Below are 25,340 nucleotides of genomic sequence, written 5' to 3' on the forward strand. Positions count from 1 at the left end.
GTTGTGCGTCAGTATATATGGTTTAATTAGGGAGAGCTCAAGCTAGGAGGCATTTCATACGCAATTATGGATGATTTAAAGAGACTTTTTGAATCTTTTCTTTTTTCACCCATTTCTGAGTCTGTTAATAGCAGATAAAGAACGTGTTAGTAAAATCCAATGCCTACATAGATTTTGAGTGATGGCATCCCACCATAAGTTGATAATGGTTCCAAGGGAGTATGAGGGGTTTTGAAAAAGTCCATGGAAGGCCGAGCCCATGGCGCACTCGGGAGAGTGCGGCACTGGGAACGCGGCGACGCTCCCGCCGCGGGTTCGGATCCTATATAGGACTGACCGGTGCACTCACTGGCTGAGTGCCGATCACGAAAAAACGGCAAAAAAAAAAAAAAAAAAAAAAAAAGTCCATGGAAAGATTTGTATTATCTTTTCATTTTTTCACACTTTTTGAAGTACTCTTGTATCGGATATACAGGTGATTTGTTATTCTCACAACGTTTGTATAAGTTTGAAGTTTTCCCTAATAACAAGTTAAGAGGGAAAAAAAAAATTAGAATCAGATTCTAAATTCAGATGACCCATGGTCTATTGCTCTTTAAACCTGCTGGGTGAATTCAGGTAATGAAGGTACAGTTTGCTCTCTGTATCCATAGATTCTGTATCTGTGGATTTAGCAACTCCGGATTGAAAATATTTGAAAAGAATAATTGCATCTGTACTGAACATGTGTTGGGAAAATATAGGAGAATGGTCAGGGTCCCTCAGATGTTCAGAATCTTGCAGAGCATTTGATGTAAATAGGCACATGTGCCCAGGTGTTCCTTGGTTATTGTCTAATGTAATTGTGCATGTGCATCCAGGTGTCCTGGATTATGACGAGTAGATAGGACGAGTGCCTCTGGTCCACGCCCCCCCCCACCGATGTCCCCAAGGGGGCCACAGGGAGGCCGCTACTGCTGCTGGAGGCTGTTGCTGCCAGTGTGTGTGGGACCCTCTGAGAGGCCACTGCCGCTGGATCCGCTGTAAGCTGCTGTTGCTGCTGCTGAGGACTGAACTCGTGTAATCTGCCAATGGCTCCCAGGATCTTTCCCAATTACCTAGCATGGACCTGAGTGTGAGGGGTCTGGTGACCCGTCTGTACAATGGGTTTGAAGGGTATGTGGGGCCCAGGCTGGACAATACAAATGGAAAACTTAGTGTAAGTAAAATAATGAAAATTTTGGGTTTAGGTATGAATTGCCCTAGGCATACAATTGACGTAGCTATTGCCTCCACCCGAGAACATGTACAGACTTTTATTTTGTGTCATCATTCCCTAAACAATACAGTATAACAACAACATAGCATATACATTATATTAGGTATTATAAGTAATCTAGCGATGATTTAATGTATATGGGAGGATGTGAATAGGTTGTATGAAAATATAACATTTTATATCAGGGATTTGAGCATCCACAGACTTTGGTATCCACGGGAGGTCCTGGAACAAATACCACATGGATATGGAGAGACAACTGTATTTAAAAACCAGGTACTATTATCTGGTTCCAGGTAGTATCGATGCAGTGTACTGAAAGTTCATTTGTAGTCTCTTTTAAATCCTGAGCCAGACCTTTACATGGCTTAAACAAGGTGATTTCTCATCTGCTCAGACATTTTGACATACCTACTCCCTCTAAAAAACGTGTTTATACAAACACACACATATAAAGCTGAATAAAAGTAATTTTAACTTTGACTTGAGGATTTCCAACACCTTTTGCGTGATGCAGACATTCTTTAGGTGTGACTGGTTGTTATAACTGAATTATCCACAACCCCCCCCCCCATATTCATATACTCAAATCTTAGGTCCCAGTAAGTATCCCAGAATGTGACCTTATATGGAGATTGGGTCTTTACAGAGGTAATCAAATTAAAATGAGGTCGTGAGGGTGGTTCCTACTCCAGTATGACTGGTGTCCCTAATTAGAGGGGATATTTGTACACAGAACACAGAGTGCTCTGTGAAGATTGGTGTTAACACTGTCACAAGCCAAGGAACTACTGGAAGCCTGGTGTATTAGTCAGTGTTCTTCAGAGACACAATCAGTAGGGTGTGTGTGTGTGTGTGTATGTGTGTATGTATAGAGAGATTTATTTTAAGGAACTGGCTCATGTGAGCATGGAGGATGGGAATCTGAAATCTAGTACAGGCCAGCGGGCTGGAGGGTCAGGGAAGAGTTGATGTTGCAGCTTGTCTTAGTCCATGTTATGATGTTGTAACAGAAAACCTGAGACTGGGTAATTTATAATAAACAGAAATTTATTTTGCTCACATTTTCTGGAGGCTGGGATGTCAAGGGCATGGCACCAGCATCTGCTCAGCATCTGGTGAGGGCCTTCTTGCTGTGTTATCCCATGGCAAGAGGTGGAAGGGCAAGAGAGCAAGTGTATGGTGGGGGGGTGAGGGGGAGGCGAGCTGAACTCAGCTTTTTATCAGGAACCCACTCCCACAATAATGGCATTAATCCATTCATGAGGACAGAGCCATTCAAACCATAGCACAGCTGAAGCTCAGAGGCAGTAAATAGGGACAATTTCCTCTTCTTCAGGGGACCTCCAGTCTTTTTTCACTTAAGGCTTTCAGCAGATTGGATGTTGCCCACCCACATGGAGGGTCGTGTGCTTTACTCAAAGTCTACTGACTTAAATGTTAATCTCATCTAAAAAATGCCTTCACAGTGACATTTAGCCTGGTATTTGACCAAATATGTAGGTACCGTGGCCTAGCCAAGTTGGCAGATGAAACTAACTATCCAAGTAGGGATGCCAGAAACAGATCCTCCACAGCCCTCAGAAGGAAACAACCCTTCAGACAACTTGGATCTCAGACTTCAGGCCTCCAGACTGTAAAACAATAAATTTCTTTTGTTTAAGCCATCCAGTCTATGGTATCTTATTAGAAGCTATTATGCCGTCCTAAAGATGCCAGGTAGGGAGTTAGGCCTGGAGGTGAGGAGCTGCTGTGTTATACACGAACTTCCTAACACTCCTCTTTCACATGATGGCCCATCTGAGTTCAGTGTCTGTTACACTTCCCTCTGTGTAACAGACAAAAAAAAGAAAGAAACACTCAAAGTAACATGAATGAGGCCTAGAGGGACTGCACCCATCAGGGGAGCAGCCCCGATTCAAAATCCGCCTTTCTTTTTATTGACAAGACAAGGAAGTTCCATAAGAAAAATCAGTTGATTCAATCGTCAAAGAAGGACCTAAAAACCGGCAGTGTAAAACTAGTAACAGCAGTAAATTAACATTGTGGCATTCCAGAATGCAACTTGTAAAAAGCTAAGTCCATCCGCCAAGAAACAGCTTGTCCTTATCAAACATTTTCTTTTCCACATACTTCCTACAGCGATTTTCTCAGCATATTTAAACAGCATTCAAGCAGTTTCCTTAACATATCTTAAGAACAATCGGTGAGTTAAATAGTCAATAGTCCTTCAAGCCAGAATCAAACCAGGGACCTAAAACAGTTAAAATACACAATCCCATCCCTAAACAGTGATTAGAGTTGATTAGATGGCTTTTGCCAAGCTATTTGTGGACTTTTGTCCTCCACTGGAGAGCCTCTTAGCTCCATTCACATATTTACCTAAAGATCTTATTCTAAGATCAAAGGAGAATCAAGATTTCTAACCCACTACAAGTGTATAACATTCCCAAAGTGATGCACGCACAAAGTGCAAGGCACTCAGCCAAATGACTAGCTTCCAGCCCTGCTGTGCTGCATTTTGTGATACACGTAGAGGTGATTTTCTTGCTTTTCACTTAGGTGTAGCCTTCTCCCCTGTAGCTCAGGTGCAGCAGGTTCAAGGACAGCAGTACAGAGAAAAGAGCTAGTTCACAGCCAACTAGTAGCAGGGACATGCATGAAGAGAGAATGGTGAAATCACAATGTTGGCCTCCTTGCTTAGCATCGCTGGGGATCACGTGGGTTTTGTTTCTTACACTCGTCTTGGAAAGATGATGTGAAGAAATAAAGTTCAGGTCTGTGGGTGAAATGTGTCTTTAATGGCCCCAAACTTCTCTTTTTCTGGTGTTTGGCACCCCCGCCCCCCCATGGCTGTACCACTAAGAGCCCACTTTTTGGCAAGACAAGGCAGAATCTTAGGCGGCACAAACACCGTGCTGTGACCTGGTTTGCTGTGGCTTTCCCTTTCCATACTATGTGCATTTCAAGAGACTCATAGGAGGAGAAAAATTACACCCCTGGAAAGTAGAGCTCAAGCCTTATTCACTTTTGCATCACAGCACCTGACGCAGTGCCTGCAGCAGAGGAAATGCAGTAGATGTTGGGGTGGAAATGCTAACTGACAGAGTTCCCATCCCTGTGAGGCTAGGTCTGGTTCATGTTCGGCTATGTCCCTCTTATAGATCAGGCAGGACTTTGGGGTTCCTTAAGATCTGACAGGTAGGGATATGAGACCCTCCTTTTAAAGGACAAGCATTTAAAAGTTTTGAAAGTATAAACAGCCCTACAATTGGGGGGGTGGCATTTGAGAAATGGAAGGCCCCTCAGTACTGTCATGTCATGCTGGCTGTCATGTCACAGTTCTCAATTCTTGACGTTAAAATCTCTGTCACCAAGGAAGCCTCCTCAGGTCTTTCAGCTAGTACTTCTCGAACACCTGTGGGGAATCAGGGCCTGAAAGACGCAGCTGTGATGGAGACAGACACAGTCCCCACCACCGTGGGGTCTAGGTGCTGGGAGGATGAAGTAGTAAAGGACATTCCTGTTCAGGTGCTTCCTCCAGCTGCCGCAAGTGCTGGGCCAAGAAGAGGGTGCTGGGCCAACCCGGTGAGCAGGTGGTCAGGCAGCCTTTGAGGGATCACGCTGGAGTCAGTCACCTGAACAGGGGGCAGGAGTGACCAAAGCCCAGATGGAGGGCGGGTGGTCCAGGGAAGCAAGAACATCAGCACAGGCTGGAGAAGGGCAGGACATGGAGAAGTGAAGTCTGTGGGTCCAGGCGCAGGCAGTGGATGTGACGAAAAGTAAATGTCGCTGTGAGGGACCAATGGGTTTGGGGAAAAAGTGAATTATCCCTGGCCCTCCCAACCACTCAGGGTGTGAACTGCTGCTCTGAATGTTGTTATCCTACCTAGAGGATTCCTCCTCCTCAGCATCTCAAATCTCTAGTGTTTACAGCTTTCCTCCTCCTCCTTCCTCGCACTAGGGTATATGTTCCTGCAAGTTATTTGAGAACCGATAGAATTCAAGCTAAGGATGGTGGTGAGGAATAGCCTGAGGGTCATTCTTCAAGTGTCTCCATGCAAATTAGTATGGAGAAGGTTCCAGCTTCAGAGGTTCATTTTAGTGAGGCCCTGCAGCCTCCATATCTGCACTTAAGAAAACCCAGAACCGAGTCCACTTCTACCTCAAAGAGAGCAGAAAGGCTTGTTGGTTTTATAACGATCACATGTGTTAAGCCTTTGTGGCTATGGGTCATTGGCATTCCAGTGTGGTTTTATATGATTTAAGATTATATGTGAGAATGACTGTTTCTCTACTGATCTATTAAAGTAAATGTGGAAAGTACTTTCTTGACCATTTTTTTTTTTTAAAGATGACCCATAAGGGGATCTTAACTCTTGACTTGGTGTTGTCAGCAGCACGCTCTCCCAAGTGAGCTAACTGGCCATCCCTATATAGGGATCTGAACCTGTGGCCTTGGTGTTACCAGCACCACACTCTCCCAAGTGAGCCACAGGCCTGCCCATTTTGACCAATTTTAAAATGTCAATATGATGTCATACAGAAACTGGCCAAGAGAAATGAGATGTCCAGTTTCAAATATTTTGGAACATATTGTTTATTGTTCTTGTTAGCCATTGTGTTTTTACTAAGGGTGGTCCACAGACTGCAAATTATTTCTGTGACTCTTAAGTTTCTGGAAGTTGTTTATTAAAGTTTGCAAGCAGTTCAGTAGCTTCACCTTCTGGAATATTCTGTCCCAAATTTGAATTGCTGAGTAACCCTAGCTGACCTGCTTGAAAGGGTGTGCATTGTTGTAAACATGGAACATTAAGTGAGGCAGCAGATGGTCTTCCTCAAACCTCTTCCACCTCATTGCCCTCCTGGAAAGACAGGTGCTCATCCATGTCTGGATGTTGCAGGGATTTTCCACTGTACCATATTGACATGGTGGGTGTGGATCATTCTTTGTTGTTGGGGGCTGTCCTGTGCTCCAGATGTTGAATGGCATCACTGCCCTCTTACCAGTACCACACTCCCCCCATCCTAAGTGACCACATTGAAAAATATCTGAAGACATTACCAAATGTCTGGGGGGGAAAACAGTAACCTTGGTAGAGAGTCACTGAGATGACAGGAGAGGATGTGTGCGATGGTGGAGAGATGACTTTAATCAACTGGCTAAGTATATCTTTTAAATAGTTATTGTATATATTTCCACTATTCACAGTGAGTTAACATAGTTTTCAAAGAATGTCTTGCCTGAAGATTCAAGGTTTCTCACATTTTCCTCTTGGAACCTATATGCACATAAGAAAAAGAATTCATTAGTAATGCTAATCCAGCGAAATCTGTTCCCTTGAAACTGCTTTATAAATATGTTATTAGCGTAAGTTTATTTTCTCCAATGCTGACTGTTCTCATTGAAATGGACTTGCCGGGGTCACCATACATTTCCGACTGCTGGGTGAACCTCCATCCTGCCAGACTGGCTTATTGCAAACACTGGCACTTGGCAGTCTAAGGCTTAAAATGGAAAAAAAATTAATCACACTGATCCAGTTATTAATGTTTTGTGTGAGTGGTTTTTTGTCCTAGATGTTTATTTTGTGTGTTTTTATTTGCGAAAATTTGAAAGTTAAAGATCTAAACTCCAATATGCTTATGTCTTTAGGATAGTTCGCTGCTTCTCAGCACTGACAAAAGCCGCATCGCAGTGGCCTGAGGAAGTGGGGCTTCCCGTGATTGGTTTCTCACATTAGTTTCATGTTTCTAAGTGACTGGGAGAAACAGGATGCCGTCACCATTTGATTTTGATTTTGCCATATTAAACTGTCCCGACCTGTTTTCACCCAGGAGAGTATTATGGTCTCTGCGGACCTGAGCCACTGAGCATGTCATATTGCTATATTCTGGACCCTCACCTGCTTAGTTGTAAAGACACTAGTCATTGTTTCTGGCAGCTCAATACATGAAGAGAAAGGCCACTGTACACTAGTGACCAAGCACGACCCGAGTTCGTGAGGGTTAGAAAAGAGAACGTGCCGAGTCCTTAGATAGTGCCTGCCACACAGGGTTGGCAGCTACTGCTGGTGAGACACTTGTCATCGTCCTCATCATCTTTATCTCTTCACAGGTGCAGTGCTTGCCTCACATGTATGAATGTGATCATTTTAAGAAGATGTGAAGCGGAAGAAGGATTAATGGAAGGAGGAAGTGGTGGCAAATTCGGAAAGCAGCACTTCAGGACAGCCCCACGCTCTGCCCTTGTGCTTTTGTTGCCCACGCTCCCTGCAGATAATCTTTGGCTGTCAATGAGATTGCTGTTTGCTGTTATCTCAAGTAATGGACAGGAACTGTTGAGAGTCCTTACTTTGGGGACTTGTCATCTAATAAAATGAAGATCAAATCCTATACCTGTTGCCCAAGATGAAAATAAAATCAGATTCACACAGCGTGTATCATCTACTGAAATTTAGCCTAATTGTCACATTAAAAAACCATTTAGGTGTGAGACCCTAGACCATAGGAAAATAAACTTAATGATGTTAATTCTTAGCTTAATGAAATATAAAGAATATCAGCTTGAATGGAAATACTACAAATTTGGTATTATTCCAATGGTTCTCAATGTTCACGATCTCCCTATTTTTATAAAGAAGAAAAACATTGTAGGACAACTCGGTCTAGAGTGGCGCTGTCTAAGATGTAGTCACCAGCCACTTGTGGTTATTTACATACAAATTTAAATCCATTAAAATTTTATTGTCACATGTGCCTACCGCTTAGCATATCCCATGTTTCTGTCTTCAGAGAGGGTTCTGTTTAACAGCGCTGATCTATATTATAACTGAACTGTGTTACAAAGTTGTTCCATTATTTGTCCAATTAATTTTGAAGAACAAAGCCTGGAGAACAATAGCATTAAAAGGCTTGTTTTGTGGTGTCTTCAGGAGGAACTCATATAGGTTGGGGTGCCCCAGACTGTTGTCTTTCATTAGCTTTCGAATAATCTTGAGAAACAATGGGTGGATTAGGAGCCCCTCGGAATTGCATTAATGGCCTCAGTGTTATATTCAGCCACCTGGGACTGACAAATAGCCCTGGAACTGACCAGCAGGAAGTATGGGCTTCATTCTGCTGTGCTGATTACCGCACATGTATCCTCTGGTTAATGGACCCGACATCAAAGTGTCTTTTGCAGCCCTGATGCTCCAACAAGGCACTTTGTGATTCTGTGAACGTCCTCCACAAAGTCAGATGGAGGGTCCCTGTGTATCCTGCCACTGTGCTCAGGCATAGCTAGTTCTACTAAAACGAGCTTCAGTTACATGAGGAAATAGCACATTCCTTATGGAAAGGGCAGTACAAAGCAAGGTGCAGGATAAAGAGCAAATGAGGGTACAGAGGAATGCTGTCCCACAGGTACAGAATGTAAGCCACATAGGCAAATCTAGATTTCCTTCTAGTCGCGTTAGAAAAGGGAAAAAGAAACAGGTGAAATTAATTTTAGTAATATATTGACCTATATGCAGTATCACTTTAATATGGAATTAATGGAAGAGTTATTGAGAGAGTTTGCATTCTTTCCTTTGTACCAAGTCTTCAAACCCTGGTGGGTGTTCTACAATTACCGTACCTCTTATTTGGCCTGACCAAGGGGAGCAGCACGGGAGGACCAGAGTTTGGGAAGAATGAACAGAAATGAGATTGGATAAGTGGGTGGTTTCCTAGCAGGAAAGCTGGGCACTTAGACACAGAAGTCACAACTTGATGGACAGTCTTTAGCACAAGCACATGATGAAGGTGGTAGTTGAGGAAAACTGCTGAGCTGCAGAACAGGAGTGGAGGGGCGTGGTGCAGGAGGAAAGGCGCCAACTAGGTGGTCATGGGCAAGGCAAGGAAGAGATGAGCCCGAAAGATTCTTAACGAAGGAATCGTGGTAATCAGCAGGGTAAGAGGATTTAGAGCAAAGAGGAGACTCCAACCTTGTCAGCAATGCCCTTCATCTTCCCCGTTCCATGCACAGGTAGTGGTGTGCAGAGCAGTGGGGAGGCAGATCATTAAGCACATGTGCGTATAATTGTAACCGTACCGAGTAATAACGTCGTGGAAGACGAATCGGAGTCCTGTGATTACAAAATAGTGATGCGAGGGCTCATGTTATAAGAGGATAGTCAGAGAGGTGAGGAGGTGACGGGTAAGCCCATAAGAGGAGCAAGCACCAAGTGAAATGAGGGGAAATTTAAGCAAAGGAGGAGGATCAGGAACCAGGGGGCTAAGGTAGGAATGAGTTTTCCACATTTGAAGAGCTGAGGCTGGAGAAATAGGTGGTGCAAACCTAAAATAAATCCAACCAAGGGCTGGTCATATAAATCAGAACTAAAACCGAACATACCCTCTCTCTGAAATCTAAAGGTCCTTTGTCGCTTATCAGTCATGGCTTACTGATGCCTTACCAATGGCAGAGTGCTCACTTAAACCATGGTTGATAAAATCTCTCTGTGTTTTTCATTTTCTAAATAGAAGAAAAACCTGAAAATGAAGCCTTTGGTAGAACACTTAATCATCTTCCTGTTTTGAGGGACGGTTTGACAACTACCAAGAAATCATTTTAATCTGTATAAGGAAGAGAAAGGGAGGGGAGAACAGAAATATGAGTTTATCTTTAGCAAAATAAGCTCTGGGCAAAAAGGTGCCTCCACTAAGGGGAGAGGGACCAACCACTCCTACTTGGGGGATGCTTTGGGTTAATAAAGGAGTAGGTGGGTAGGGGGGACGAAAACCTTCTGGAAGCTGAACTTGTGGCATTAAGGTCATGCAAGAGCAACTGAGTGAATAGGCCCGGTTTTCTTGGGCTGGTGTTTGCACGGCTGTGAGAGATGCTACTTTCCATTTCCTGCATGAAGTGTGGACACTTAAGGGGACCTGATCATTCGTTCACTTCTTGCCTAGTCTTCACAGGAGACCCTCATTAATTGGCTTTAAAAAGTGTGAATTCTCAAATTATCAGCCAGTCGGAGTATCTCTGAGGGGAAGATGTGGTCTCTCTGTGCCAGGAAGCTTTGAACCAACATCAGATCCATTCAAGGGCTTTCCAGAAGGCATCTGCATCCTGGTAAGATATTTTCCCAGTCCAAATGCATTTCCTATTTTAAGTTTCTGAAATAAAAATTTCTTCTCTTAGGAACAAATTCTTTTATACTAAGAAAAATAAAAACAAACATTGGGTTTGGATCTCTCCAGAGATAAGACAGGAATGTGTTATAGGAAGAAATAGGAAAATAAAAAAAGAATACTCTCAATTTCCCTCGATCAGGATTTCTGAACTTTGGCACTGTTGACATTTGGGCCAGATAATTCTCTGCAGTAGGGGCGCTACCTGTGTGTGCATTGTAGGACGTTAAGCAGCATCACTGGCCTCTACACACTAGATGGCACTAGCACCCTCCTCTGTCACTGTCCTCTCAGAGCCCAAATACTTGAAAGTGATGAGAGGCGCAGAGGGACTACACCAAGCTAACTCCTGCAAGAGAGGAGAAAGTCGGTGTAGCCCCGAGCTCAGGCTTGTCTCATCTTTTATTGTGGTACCATGACCTTGGCCAAGTAACAAGCTGAGTATACTTTCAAAAGAAGTACAGAAAGGAGTGTGTGAACAGGACAGAAACGATCTCAGTCTTTCCTACTACTGAATCAGAACATCTTCGCTGTTCAGCATGTGCTGTTTTCAGCACGTAATGTTCCCATTCTGTGCACTCAAGGCTTTTGCCCTCTGTGAATGCTTTTGCCCTCTGTGCATTCTCTGTACTAAACAGGCCCCCGTGTTCCTGTATCTCCTCTAGTTGTGACAAGCAAAAGTCTCTGCAGAGGTTGCCAAATGTCCCCTGGGGGAAGAATCAGTTCCTCTGTTGAGAACCACTGGTCCAGACACTCCCAGGGGAGCTTGATGTCCATACCCCTAGGATGCTTTTGCGCCCCACCCCCCAAAAAACAAGTCTACGATTTTGAAATTCCATCTTTGGGCAGCTACTGAAGCAAGAGGAACGTCTCCTGTTTTAGAGTAAACTAGAGGCAGCTTTCTGGGTTTTATGGAAATAGGAGGATGCCCTGCCATAGGTGGGGATTTGACTGAGTAGCAGCTGCCTTGTCACTTTCTCAAATCCTTAGATTCATTCTTAGCAGAGGGGGCGAGATGCAGGGAGTCGTTGGTAATGATTTCTCTCGGTCACGTTTCTTCTAGTTTTCCTCCTTGTCTTGATTCTACTCATCCGTGATGCAAATCTGAAGGGCAGAGAAGTGGACCACCCCTAACTGATACACGTGGCTTCCATTCCTCATGCATGGATGTCACAACAGGTCTATCTGTGTTATCAGGAACTCTGCTGATATTTTTCAGGGACCTGCTACAAAGACCTGGTGCTTGACTCTGGAAGAAAATCAGCATCAGCGATGTCGTTAGTGCCTGTGTAAATGAATTGTCTGTGTACACCTTAATAGTTCATATTCGTGTGACTGCGAATTCCCGGGACCTTCACAGTGCTGATATTCTACCCAGGTATGGCAGGGTGGCTGCCTAGTCCTCAAAGTTTGCTCACATGAGAGGTGAATTCAGCACGCACCCTAGGTGGGGTGCGCCTTTCACGGGATGCAGGTTCCACGGGCCTTTACGTCTACTACCCAAGCAACTAAACACTGACGGTACTTGATAGAAATTTGCTGCCCAATAATTCTTCCTCCATTTCTTTTGCTGAAAAGTCTGTTATTGAAATTAAATTAATTTGTCTTTGCATTTAAAGCTAGTTTGGGTTTGGGGGGGGGATTGGGGCCCAGGAAACTATCAACAAAGACAAGAAACTCATTCGTGAATACCCTGTTTCCCGATGGACTAATCTCAGGAGTGATCACACTTGCTTTAGGTGAAGTTAGTAGACAGACTGCGACGCGTTGGTTTTCTAAGCTGACAGAATGCTCCACAAGGTGCTGTCTGACCTGCCTTTATCCTCTGCTTTAGTCAGTTGATGAAGGCCCTAAGTGGCTATTTCCTGACTTTTAGTTTCAATTAGCCTGCACAGGGTCCCCACCTGTGAAATTGTCTCGTGTGTGATGCTAGACAGTGGACGGTCTTGCTAATAGCTCCGACCTGCTTTCTCCTAGTGCATCCACTCAGGGAGAGCCTGGATCTGGTTCCCAGGGGTGATCGACAGTCGCCCATCAACATCCAGTGGAGGGAAAGTGTTTATGATCCTGCGCTAAAATCCCTCACCATCTCTTATGACCTGACCACCTGCCTCCACGTCTGGAATAACAGGTGTTCTTTCCTCGTGGAATTTGAAGATTCTACAGGTAAATCAGGTGAGGGTAAGATCCGATGGTCTTGCCTGGAGTTAAAGGAACAGTGTCATGTCAACACAGGACAGGTCCAACTCCCTCCATGGTAGTACTGATGTCTTTGTTAGCAGTGGCATGGAACTCATTGGAATTTTTTTTCTAATTGTGGAAAAAGGCTCATAGCATGAAACTTACCGTTTTAACCATTTTTAAGAATACATTTAAGTATTAAGTACATTCACATTATTGTGCGACCATCACCACCATCTGTCTCCAGAAATCTTTTTGTCTTGAAAAACTGAAACTCTACCCATTCAACAGCTCCCCTTTTCCCCAGCTAACAACCCTGACAACCACCAATCTACTTTCTGTCTCTGTGGATCTCACTACTCTAGGTACCTCATTTGAGTGGAATCATACGGTATTTGTGTATTAGTCCATATCTGTGTGGCTATAACAGAATATCTGACACTGGGTAATTTATAAAGAACAGAGGTTTATTTGGCTTACAGTTCTGGGACAGCTGCATCTGGTGTGGGCCTCAGGCTGCTTCTACTCTTGGTGGAAAGCGGCAGGCAGCCGGCGGGTACACATTCCCACTCCAAAAGGGAGGAATAGGCCAAAAGAAAGGAGAAACAGGACCTAAACAAGTCCAAAACCCAGCAGGGCAGACCTTAAATCTTACAGCTCCAAAATAATCTTTGACTCCAAGTCTTGCATCCTGGGCACAGAGGGTGGTCTGGGTAACCCACCCAGCCTTGGGTAGCCCCACCCCCACAGCTCTGCCAGGCTCAGCGCTGGTGCCTATGGCTTTTTGAGGGCAGCGTTGCACGTTGCCCTGGCCCTTCAGTTCTGGGGTCCCAGCGGCAGACCCACTCCCTTGGCTGTACGAGACATTTCCCTGGTGGGGGCTCCCTGTGGGGCCTCCATCCCCACTTTCCTGCTCAGCATTACTCTAGTAGATGGCCTTTGCCATGGCTCCACCCCTGTGGCAGGTCTCTGCCTGGGCCCCAGGCTTCTCCATATATCCTCTGAAATCTGGGTGGAGGCTGCCACGATTTCTTTTACTGTGGCTGGGTTATTACACTTAGCATAATGTCTTCCAGGTTCATCCATGTTGTAGCATGTGACAGAATTTCCTCCCTTTTTAAGGTTGAGTGATAGTCCATTGTGTGGATATAAGACTTTTCTTTTATCCATTCCTCACCTTTTGACTATTGTGAGTAGTACTGCTATGAACATGGGTGTATAAATGTCTCTTCAAGACATTGTTTTTAGTTCTTTTGGGTACATGCCCAGAAGTGGAATTGCTGTATCATCATTACACTAACTTCTGAGAATACGAAAAAGTTCCCTTCTATATTTTCTGCATGTTTCCTTCTTCTAGTATAGGTAATATTTTCTATTAATAAATACATGTATCTCTGCATAGATTTTATAATTGCTATAGACATAAAATGAAATGAACACTTTGCCAGAAATCTATTTTCTGTGTGGGTGCTGAATATGTGCTAATTTTCCTCTGCTTGCTGACTTTTCAAATAACTTCTATGTTAAATACTGATACTATTTAATCTGATTTTAAATTATAAGATTGCAACATAGAGCAAAAGGATAATTACGCAAGAAAAACATTTTATATTTTTGGTCACCTGGTAACATGTATGTATTTTGTTACTCATTTATTCATTCAACATTTATTGAGTGCCAAACATGCACCAGGCACTGCAAAGTGTCAAGAATACGAACCCAATTCCTGACTCCCTAGAGTTTAAAATCTAGTGAGAGAAGCACCCTTGAAGTTAGAATTATAAAGCAAGTGTGACTTAAAAAGGTTTCTAAATGTGCTCTGGGACCACAGAGTAAGGCATGTGATGTAGACTGCTCAGAGGAGTTTATGGTGATTTCACTGAGGAGGGGACATCTACATTGGGTATTGAAGGATGAATAGGAGTTTGCCAAGAGAACTAGAAGGGCATCTTAGACTGAGGGAAAATCGTGTTCAAAGGCAGATATGATAGTATGTTCTGGAAATGGCCAAAAAACAAAGTGATATGGCCAGAGTGAAGAATGTCTGATGTAGGAGAGGCAGGGACAATGGTGGTCATTGAAGCCGACAAGAGCAGGTGGAGGGCAGGCTCATCAGACACTCATTGTTAAACAGGACAGCAGCATGGAAGATTTCATTTAATTCATTAGTCAATTAGTTTACTGTTTTTACATTAACCCAGACAACAGAGCAGGGCCGCAAGGTCAGATAAATCTAAGTGAGAGATGGTAGGAGCCAAAACAGAGGCTGTGGCAATAGAAATAAGAGAAAGAGCGAGTTTAGAAAGCATTTGTGAAATATAAACAACAGAACTTGAAGGTGCAGTCCTCTGAAATAGAACTGAAGGCAAAGTTGACCATGACCTTGAAGATGCCTCACTTGGGAGGCTCGGGGAATGCTGGTTCCAGAAAGAAAGCTCATGAGTGATGGATGATGAGTGACTTGGAGGGAAAAGTAGGGAGATCATAAGGAAATGGAATATCTGCTCACAACTTTTTCTGTGATTTAGTTGTAAATGTGGCATCAAAAATAAAAGCAGCACATTTTAAGTGATCATCCCTAAAAGAAGAAATGTATCTTGAACTATTGTCACATTGGAAAACTTTTTAAGAATCTGTTTCTCTCAAGATAAGCATCTTCTCTGCTTTAGATGCAAATAAATTTGCATCCTTGGAATATAAATTTTTCTTTCCCCGAATAAATCCCTGTATTCCAAAATAGTATTAATTGCTGTTCTTGCCTAAATTTCTTCCTGTTCTTTATTACTATTTCATTTTGCAGCAGATTGTCATATGCTTTTCTCAGTGGCTTTAATTTGGGTGAGGAAAAATGTTTAAATATCATCTGTGGAATGAGGCTCAGTTTATTTTGGAGCGATTTTGTATGGTCATTTGTTAAAACCTCTTTAATGGTGTTTCAGCTGCACTTGGTGTGTTGGAATGCAGTCAAATTTGAAAGTTTCGAGGATGCAGGACTGGAAGATGTTCGGCTGTGACAGGAGTATTTTTAAAGGTAACGAAAATCTCGCCAACTCTAAATGATGTTTTGTATCCTAGCATGAAAAGATACATTACAATATTGTTATTCACTTTAAGAATACTGGGATCAATACATTGGTTACATAATCAATGCTTGAAATACAGGATTGTTAAGAATATATTTTATATCTTTTAAATGGTCTAAAATTGCACTATCCAATATGGCAGCCACAAGCCATGTGGGGCTACTAAACACTTGAAAGGTGGCTAGTGCCATTGAGGAAATGAAGTTTTAATTTTATTTAATTTTAATTCATTTACGTTTCATTTAAGAACTGATATTTAATTTAGGTATTGTAAAACAACAATGTTTGGAACCACTTGAGTATGTGTATGTACGTTTTGAGGTGTAAATGTTTAAAAATCTAAATACAGATCAACTATTTGTGATGAATACTTAGCATCCAAATTGATGTGGGCTGTAAGTGTAAAATACACAACAGATTCTCAAAACTTAGTATGGAAAAAAATGTAAACTTAGCTCAATAATTTTTTCACATTGATTACATGTTGAAGTGATAATATTTTACATATATTTGGTAAAATAAAATACATAATAAGATGAATTTTACCTGTTTCTTACTTTTTAAATGTGGCTACTAAAAAGTTTAAATTACCTCTGTGGCTTGCATTGTATTTCTATTTTTAAGCACTGTTATAAAAGGATAAAAGCATATAACTAAGTAAATAATGGTTAAAATGTGCAATTAGTTAAAAATATATTTTAAACAGAATAAAAAGATAAAGGCAAACAACTATAGGAAATGATTATAACAGGAACTAATATTTGCGAGTGCTCTGTGACTCTGTATTTGCTAAGTGCTTAGTTTATCTTCCCAAGAGCTCTCAGTGCCAGTACTATTGTCTCCATTTTTCATATGAAGAAAGTGGAGCTTAACAAGGTTAAGTGCTTTCCTGCTGGGTCACACCACTAGCTAATGGATAACGGGTGGTACATTCCTATACCACACTCACGGGGCCTCTGAGTTCCTGAAGGTTTAGCAGCTGCAGGTCTCCCACAAGTTTCTTGCTTTAGTCCACTCTGGAGGCTGAGTGTTTAAAGGAGGCCCAGGATTTGTTTTAATCAGGTGTGGTAAGATGTTCAGACATGGGAATGACTGTCGTGAAGGAAGAGGTTTGTTATACACACAGACCACTTGAAGCAGGAGGCACAGCACATGTATAGCTACACAACTAGGCTCCTGGCCTGTACACCGCCAGGGTTGGTGAAGGATCCCAAGATGGCTGGGCGAAAAGTTGCTCTAAAAGCCATTGACTGGGTAGCTTTTGGGGAGATCATACCCCAAAACCAAAAGGCCATCGCTAACTACCTGAAATCTTATAGTGAGACCCTCAGCTCCAGGTTGGCTGCTCTACCTGAGAAGCCACCAGCTATTGACTGGGCTTACTACAAGGCTAATGTGGCCAAGGCGGGCTTGGTGGATGACTTTGAAAAGAAGTTTAATGCCCTGAAAGTTCCCGTGCCAGAGGATAAATATACTGTCCATGTGGATGCCAAGGAAAAAGAAGATGTGAAAAGCTGTGCTGAGTTTGTGTCCCTCTCGAAGGCCAGGATTCAGGAATATGAGAAAGAGCTGGAGAAGATGAAGAACATAATTCCGTTTGAGTTGATGACCGTTGAGGACTTGAATGAAGCCTTCCCAGAAACCAAGTTGGACAAGCAGAAGTATCCCTATTGGCCTCACCAGCCAATTGAGAATGTACAATATTGAGTCTGGGAGGAAGCTCTGGCCCTTATATTCCAAACTGTGGACATTAAAAAGAAAAAACAATTATATAGTTAAAAAAAAAAATAGCTACACAACTACGCCAACTGTCAGGATAGGGCCATCGCTGTGCTAATTGTATGGCCAGGGCAATTCATAACTCTAGCCAAAATGTTGCATTATTTTAGTTATACTAAGTTTCCATTTGTATTGTCAGGGCTAGGGCTCAGACCTTTCAAACCCATTGTACAGACTGGGTCACCAGACCCCTCACACACAGGTCCATGCTAGGTAATTGGAAAAAATCCCGGGACATCAGTCCTCAGGTTCATGAGCAGCAGCAGCTTACAGGTCTGGCAACAGCGGCCTCTAGGAGGGTCCCGGGGACATTGGCAGCAACAGCCTTCAGCAGCACTAGTGGCATCCTGCGGACAGAGGAAGGGGTGGCTGTGCAGCACAGCTGCTTGTCCTTTATACTTAAGTCCGTAACCCAGGACACCTGGGTGCCCATGCGCATCTACATCAGACAATAGCCAAGGAACACCTGGGCGCATGTGCATAATTACATCAAATGCTCCACACGATTCTGAACATCTGAAGGGCCCTGACCATTTTCCTTCACTTTCCCTACAGCACACCATGCAAGTCTACTTGATGACTCACCAGGGTTGGTGACAAGGCAGAGGGAGCCAGGGGAAAGTGTAGGCAGGAGACTTCACTGTGGGTTTCTCGGGAAGGAACAGCAAGGCAGGGTAAGCAGCTGAGGATCTGGCTACTTTGAATAAATTCAGCGTGCTCTGGGGTGGAGGGTCAGTCCCTAGTTGTCTCATACCTGACCCTGGGGTGGTTAGAGCAGGAGAGTCGTGGCCCCATGAGCAAGAGCCCCATAAAGGAGAAGGTTGGGGGTGTGGGCTGTGGATTGCTTGGCTGGCATATGAAAGGTGCTCTCCCAATTGTTTGTGCACAATAGGAATTAGCCAGCCTTGCAGGGGACAATCCCTCCAGTGTCAGCAAGGCCCCAGATGTCCAAGCATCACATACAGAAGCTAGAAAACGTGGTTATTATACAGAGGCTCCTGGAGCATGCCCTTGAGGCCTCGGGCTTGCGCTGAAAGCTGGGCCTTCCTGTGCTCTGGTTTGCTCTAGAGCTTCAGCCTCCAGAGTCCCTGTGGGCCGAGGCCTGGTGAGTCCCAGTGGCAAGCGAATGGAACCAAGGCCACTTTCCCTGCAGACCGCAGGCACATCTGCAAACAGCCTGCTCATCTGCTCTGTATCTCATTTAATTCAGCAGTGTTCGTCACATCCTAAATTGCCAGTTTAAGTCAGTTTCAGACTGTCATTTGTTTTTAGGTAATCACCAGGTGGTTGATTTTAATTTTCATTCCATTCACTTCTGTAGTCGATGTCAATTGTTTTTAAACCTTGCATTTTCTCATTTGTTTTTCTTTAGCTGCACAAACATCATAAAGAGCTACAGAAGTTGGTGGATACTTTGCCATCAGTGAAGCATAAGGTAATATTTTTTCCTATATCACTTGAAATATATCTTGTGTTTCAATCTCAGAGTGGAGACATTACCAAGGCACTTTGAATCGGGAAGTGTAATTAAGTGAACTGTATTCAGGTTCTCTTTGAATGTTCCCTTAGAAGGAGACTTGCCATTTATGATGCTGTGTTGGGAAAGCCCCTGGCCCTGGGTTACTTTGCAGAGGACAGAAGTGATTGCGTTAGTGGGCACTGAGCTTTCTGGTTTTACTGCCATGCCTCTGAGGACTTGAGGACTCAGGAACATAAAGTTGTCTCCTGTTCTGTTCCTGATCAGTTCTTGTGAAAACACTCAGTGCAGCCTTCTTTTCTCTAGTTACCCTCCCAAGTCGGGGAGCAGAGAAAAATTTTACAGAAACTTGATTTTCCAGCTGGAAAGAGAAATGATCCCTCTCCTTCAGGTTGGAAACCTTTGCCCAACCCCCAAGATTAATTCTTCCATATTCAGAATCCCAAAGGGGCCTCTCCCTGGAAGTCCATATATTCCCCCATCCATCTGTCCCCCTACCTTTTCCCCTGTCCTTTCCTCCTCTTCTTCCTCTTTTTCCCTGCTCCCTAGTCCAGGACCCTGGCGTCTCCTAATCTGCACTGTACTTTAGAAAGGGGAAATGCTCAGTTAGTCCCTCTTGAGAAAAAGAAGCCTTGTTTCTGCACCAGCCACTGTCTAATACCTCCCAACGGTACTCAGAGGACAGCACCTGCTGTAAACTCACTAGAATTGAGGGAGAACACGGTTTTGGCTGTTTTCCCACTGAGGAGGTTCAGAAATGAGGAGCTGATTGCAGAAACAAAGCCTGGGCATGATTCTGTCCTAAGCAGTGACTCTTCAGGGAGCTGCCCAGAGGTACCTGGAGCTCCCTGGACCACTGCTGGTACCTGGACACCCCAGAGAATCATCATTTCGTCATGCGATTCCTGAGTGTTTCACCACTAAATAGTGACTCGGTGACCCCCATCTCTTGGCCAGGACAGCTTTGTGGAATTTGTGTCATTCAACCCTTCCTGCCTGATGCCCACTTGCCGGGATTACTGGACCTGCTCAGGGTCTCTGACTACCATGCCCCTCTCTGTGTCTGTCACCTGGATCATTAAGAAGCAGCCAGTCAAGGTTGATCATGATCAGGAACGTTCTTCCTACAATTTCCACCTAAGGAAATCCTAATCTGCCCGTTGAAAACAAGGCTGGGTCAAACTTTGGCATCAGTTATAATGTCTTGTAATTTTTGTACATTTGTAATAAAGTGTGCTACCATCTTGTCTCAGTTTGCAGATGAATTTGGGGATGTGTTGGGAAAATATAGGAAAATAGGGTCCCTGTGCTGTCCCTCAGCACGTGCATATTTACTTGATGTAAATATGCACGTGCACCCAGGTGTTCCTTGGTTATTGTCTTATGTAATTGCGCATGTGCACCCAGGTGTCCTGGGTTATGGACTTAAGTATGAAGGATGAGTGGCTTTAATCCACAGCGCTGTCTCCCCCACCCCACCCCCCTACCCCCGGGATGTCCCCAGTGGGCCACGGGGAGGCCAATACTGCTGCTGGAGGCTGCTGCTGTCCTTGCTGAGGAATGAGATCGTGTCACCTGCCAATGGCTCCTGGGATCTTTCCCAATTACCTAGCGTGGACCTGCGTGTGAGGGGTCTGGTGACCCAGTCTGTGGAATGGGTGTGAAAGGTCTGAGCCCTAGCCCTGACAATATGAGTGGAAACTTAGTATAACTAAAATAACGAAACATGTTGGCTTTAGTTATGAATTGCTTTAACAATACAATTGGCGTGGCTATTAACTATTGCTTCAACCAACGACTAGTGTAGCCGTGTAGCTTTACAGGATGCTTCAAATTAACTAGAGAGAAGAGCTAAATCATAGAAGAACATGAGCTTTTTACCTCTATACTGGACAATGACATGATTTATTATACATGTATTGGTAGATTATAAAAAGGAACACCCTTTTTTCCACTGACATTTATTATAATCTGTTGGTAGCACACAAACCAATATTAATTAAACCGGAACTATGCCTACATAGAATTGGGCAATCCCATGTGCCATTCTATGGGAACTGTGTGTGCTTAATCATCATTTCTTAGTGTTTTGATCTTCTGCTTATGCTGCTCAATTTCTTTCTGCAGACGCTCAGTCTCCTCCTTGTGATGAGCGATCTCCTCTTCATGGTGCTTTCTCAAGGCTGCCGGTTGTTCTTTAGTCGGCACTCAGGACGAGCCTTCCTCTTCGGCCTGCTCTCCCTTTCCGAAGGCTCCACCAGCTTTCCGATGCAGGTGCAAGCTGGAGCCTCGGCGTGCATGGCCCTCACACCCACACACGGGAGGCCAGTGCGCAGCTGCCACGTTTGTTAGTGCTGCACCTCTCCTCAGACCCTCTTCAGTGCAGAGATGATGTCTGGAAATGGATGTGCTCAAAACCCTTTAAAGTCCTGAAGGGAGTTTTGCTATAGAATCTCAGGATAAAGAAAGAATCCAACAATCTCTATCCAGAAATTTTAATGAGGTTGGTTGTTTTGAACTTGGGATTTATTTTTCCCTTAGAGACTAAGTGTATGTTTTGAGTACTACATCAACACAAAAATCCTGTTTAATACACAAATTAACGAACCTATAGTAATAACTGCTTTTACTTGTTTGTATTGGATTTTTATTGATGAAAAATTTTTCACAAGAACAAAAGCTTCCAAACTCTTTTTTTATGAAGCTGGAATAACAGTGATACCAAAACCCATCAAAGATTGGAACTCCTCCCTAGTCCCCCAAAGTAACAATAGGCCAATATCTCTGAGAAATATTTAGCAGAAAACAAAAGCTAATAAAATATGAGAAACAGCATCCAGCAGTACATTAGAAGAAATATATACTTTGTCCAGGTAGGATGTATTCCAGAAGTGCAAGGATGGTTCAGTACTAGGAATGATATACACATGATGACTACATTTCATCTCATTAGCAAATCCAAAGAGAAAAATCATAATCATTTCCATAGGTTCCTAAAATACATTTGACAAAATTCACCCTCCCTTTATAAAAATAATTTAATAAAACGGAAACCAAGTGAGGATTCCCTAACTTGGTGAAGTAGATGAATCTCAGTTCAAAAATGAATAGTATGTTTGAATTGGAAAAGATATCTACTAACTGCACTGTTATTAGCATAGTTAATATTAAGTTGAATTAAATTCAGGTCGGAGCTAATAAAGGTAGACCAAAAAAATAAAGAACAGTAGAGGAACAAAAACTGTTACAGAAATAGATAATTCGGCAATTAATGGAGTACCGTATTAACTTACAGAAATCAGTTTCTTGACACATATAACTCACAATTAATTAGAAGACATAATGAAAGAAGGAAGTTTACTTATAACAGAAGCTAAAAAACTACCTTGAGATAAACTCAACATGAAGTGTTAAGAAGACTGTAGCTTCCCTGCGGGACACAAAAGACTCCAATTAGTAAAATTTGTACCATGTTATTGAGAAGAAAGACCATAGAGACACCTTTGATGTCAATTCCCATTCAGGTGTGATCTCCTTAAATTTAATGTGGTCTTAATAAAAATACCAACAGAATTTTTAAAGTAGATGTACTACTACTTCTAGGGTTTAGGTGGAAAAGAAAACAAGCAAGAATAGCGAGAAAAAATTCTTAAAGAGAAAATGAGGGATGATTAGACACACAATAAAGCCAAAATAATTAAATAGTATAGTATTGGCACATCAATAAAATTATCAATCAGGGGAAAGAAATAGTTCAGACATATGCTGAATACATGAGAATTTAGTTTATGAAAAAGATAGCATGTCCGTTCAGTGAGGGAAAAGGTAAATTCAGTAAATGGTACTAGGGGACACCTGAGCAGGCATTTGGGAGAAAAAGTTGGATCATCTGTCCTTACAAAAATATATTCCAGATGGAACAAAACTTTAAAAAATAATGCCATAAAAGGCTTCCAGTCAAGATGGCAGAATAGACAGTCCCCAGTGTCACTCTCTCCCACAAATCAAATTTACAACTATAAAAAAGCAACAACAGCCAAGCTGGGCCTGCTGGAGCTCAGGGGAAGAGGAGGAGAGACCTATGGAGTGCATGAAGGCAAGAGAAGCCACGAAGAGGAAAGAAAAAATCTCACCGACCATTTTATGCCATGGCTGCTTTAAGGCTGGGCCTGCTGAGTGCATGGAGTAGGAGCTGGCAAAAGCCACAGCTGTGCCCTTTGGATGAAGTTACTTGGAGGTGGCAGGGGAGAAGAGGGCCATGGTGGCTCACAGGCCAGCAGGACCACTAATAGGGTTTCTGTGGACCTACACAGGATAGAGGAGTCACAACAACTGAAGAAAAGGAGCCACTCAGAGGCCAGTGCGTCATTCCAAGGCATGGCGCACAACCTGTCCCATGGGAAGTGTTTCCAGTATGGGCAGTGGGAGAGACAGGCCCACCAGGGGAACCGTGGGGCACAGCAAGGACAGCTGATCTGCCCCCCAGTCAGTGTAGGACCACTCAGAGGAGACTGGTCAGGAATATAGAACTGCATGGGGTGCAGTTTGCTGAAAAGATTCAGGCCCAGATCAGACTTTCTACAAAACCCAGGTGCACCATGTCTCTAGAGAGTCAGAAGTACCTGTAAAGTCAACCATTAAAACATGAGTTGCACAAAAAGCCTTCCCTAGGGAATCAGCAGCAAAGCAGCAATTTAGCTCAACCACACAGCTCAAGTACTGGTCCCCACAGGAAGTTTCCCCATTTTACAAGTAAGCAAAGGACAAAAAGTTAGTTTCAGCCCAGGCATACCACCAGTGTCTCAGGGCCCACCCAGGGACTGAGGTATGGAACTGGGCACTGGACTCCCCCTCCCACAACCAGGCACACCACCAGCACCAAGGAGCATGCCAGAAACATCACCTCCATGTGGGTGGCCCACCGCAGCCACCACAATAACCACTGCTTCCACGGAAAAGGCTAGATGCCACAACCACCATGCATATGATCCGCCAGCCACTGGAGTGCGTTGACACGAGGAAAATCACCAGCAGAGACCAAAGAAAAGAAGAGGATGTCTCTCTCCACAAAGCCCATTTCAGAGCAACAGAAGAAACATCTGCTTTATGATAGTATTGGGGGACCTGAACACATCTCTCAGCATTGGACAGAACATGTAGGCAACAAATCAACAGAGTAACCATTACTCTTTCAGAAGGAAAGAAGAAATCTAGAGTAATTAGAGGGGAGAGGAAGAAAGGGATGGGAGAGATTGGACAAGGGACATAAAGAATAAGTACGATTCGTAACAATATATATGCTAGTAATATTGATTGTTGAACCCCAAAAATATGTATAACCAATTATGGTTCAATAAAAATTTTTTAAAAAGTTCATGTAAGTGGAATAAAAACAATCTTTGGCTTTGAAACGTGTACAAATTTGGTTGGTAGGAGATAAAGATAATACATTAAATAGTGAATTATTGAGGGTTAAAATTATACTAATAGTATTCCAAAATTAGAGGTAATAAATGTAAGTGGGTCTAATTAAGGATGAATTGCTTCAATAGTTCACTTATTTAGTATTTGAATTCATTCAACTCATAATTAGTTATCTCCTCTATACTGATTACTATGCTATCTACTTTATATAGCTTATGTAAAATTCAAGACAACCTCATTTTATAGAACATAAATCTGGGGCCCAGAAATATCAAAAATCTTGTCTAAAATTGTATTTAGATACTTATTTGATTGATCAAAGTTTATGATCAACTTATATGTTTGATTTTATACAATTTCCTTTTTGAAGTTCTACATGAAAAATTGGGTTTCTTCCAACTGAATTGGATGTACCTGGGTTATGAGCCACATAATTTAAACAGCTGTTCTTTTTTAACAATAAATTATCGATAAAAATTTTAAACAGCAAAAAAAAAGAAAAAGAAAAAGAAAAAGAAAAAAGAAATGAAAAGAAAAGAAAAATAAATAAATAAATAGAAAATAATGTCATAAAAGTACTTGGGTAAGGATAGGAAGATTGTTTTGTATCTCCACATGGAGGAAGCTTTTCTAAATATAAATCAAAACCCAGAAGCCACCAAGAAAACAACTACCTAATTAGACTACATAGAATTTTATTTATTTATTTATTTATTTTTGCTGAAAAAGCATTTGTTTTTTTTTTTGTTTGTTTGTTTTTAATTTTATTTTGTCGATATACATTGTAGCTGATTATTGCTCCCCATCACCAAAACCTCCCTCCCTTCTCCCTCCCCCCCTCCCCCCCAACAATGTCCTTTCTGTTTGCTTGTTGTATCAACTTCAAATAATTGTGGCTGTTATATCTTCTTCCCCCCCCCCCCCCGGTTTGTGTGTGTGTGTGTGTGAATTTATATATTAATTTTTAGCTCCCTCCAAT

The 25,340-nt window shown here is 42.8% G+C and overlaps 2 protein-coding genes and 1 pseudogene across 7 annotated transcripts in view; all 3 read left to right on the top strand.

Annotated features, from left to right (window-relative positions):
* The window catches only part of LOC134366963 (uncharacterized), a 311,090-nt gene extending 303,246 nt beyond the window's left edge, over nucleotides 1-7,844 (top strand). For all 6 annotated transcript variants that reach the window (XR_010022375.1, XM_063083556.1, XM_063083555.1 and 3 more), the window contains one exon: nucleotides 7,377-7,844. Coding sequence is in view for 5 of the 6 variants with exons in the window: in XM_063083556.1 (XP_062939626.1) it covers nucleotides 7,377-7,641 (265 nt within the window). In the remaining variant the exon portion in view is untranslated. The remainder of the gene's footprint in view (nucleotides 1-7,376) is intronic.
* A 420-nt stretch (nucleotides 7,845-8,264) lies between these two features.
* On the top strand, nucleotides 8,265-20,089 carry LOC134367794 (carbonic anhydrase 5B, mitochondrial-like; annotated as a pseudogene).
* On the top strand, nucleotides 16,878-17,438 carry LOC134367516 (ATP synthase subunit d, mitochondrial-like). The gene has a single exon (XM_063084258.1). The coding sequence runs from the start codon at nucleotides 16,897-16,899 to the stop codon at nucleotides 17,386-17,388; it is 492 nt and encodes a 163-aa protein (XP_062940328.1). The 5' UTR covers nucleotides 16,878-16,896; the 3' UTR covers nucleotides 17,389-17,438.
* Nucleotides 20,090-25,340: the final 5,251 nt, after the last annotated feature.

Source organism: Cynocephalus volans, chromosome X (genome assembly GCF_027409185.1).
Source record: "Cynocephalus volans isolate mCynVol1 chromosome X, mCynVol1.pri, whole genome shotgun sequence".
Classification (NCBI taxonomy): domain Eukaryota; kingdom Metazoa; phylum Chordata; class Mammalia; order Dermoptera; family Cynocephalidae; genus Cynocephalus; species Cynocephalus volans.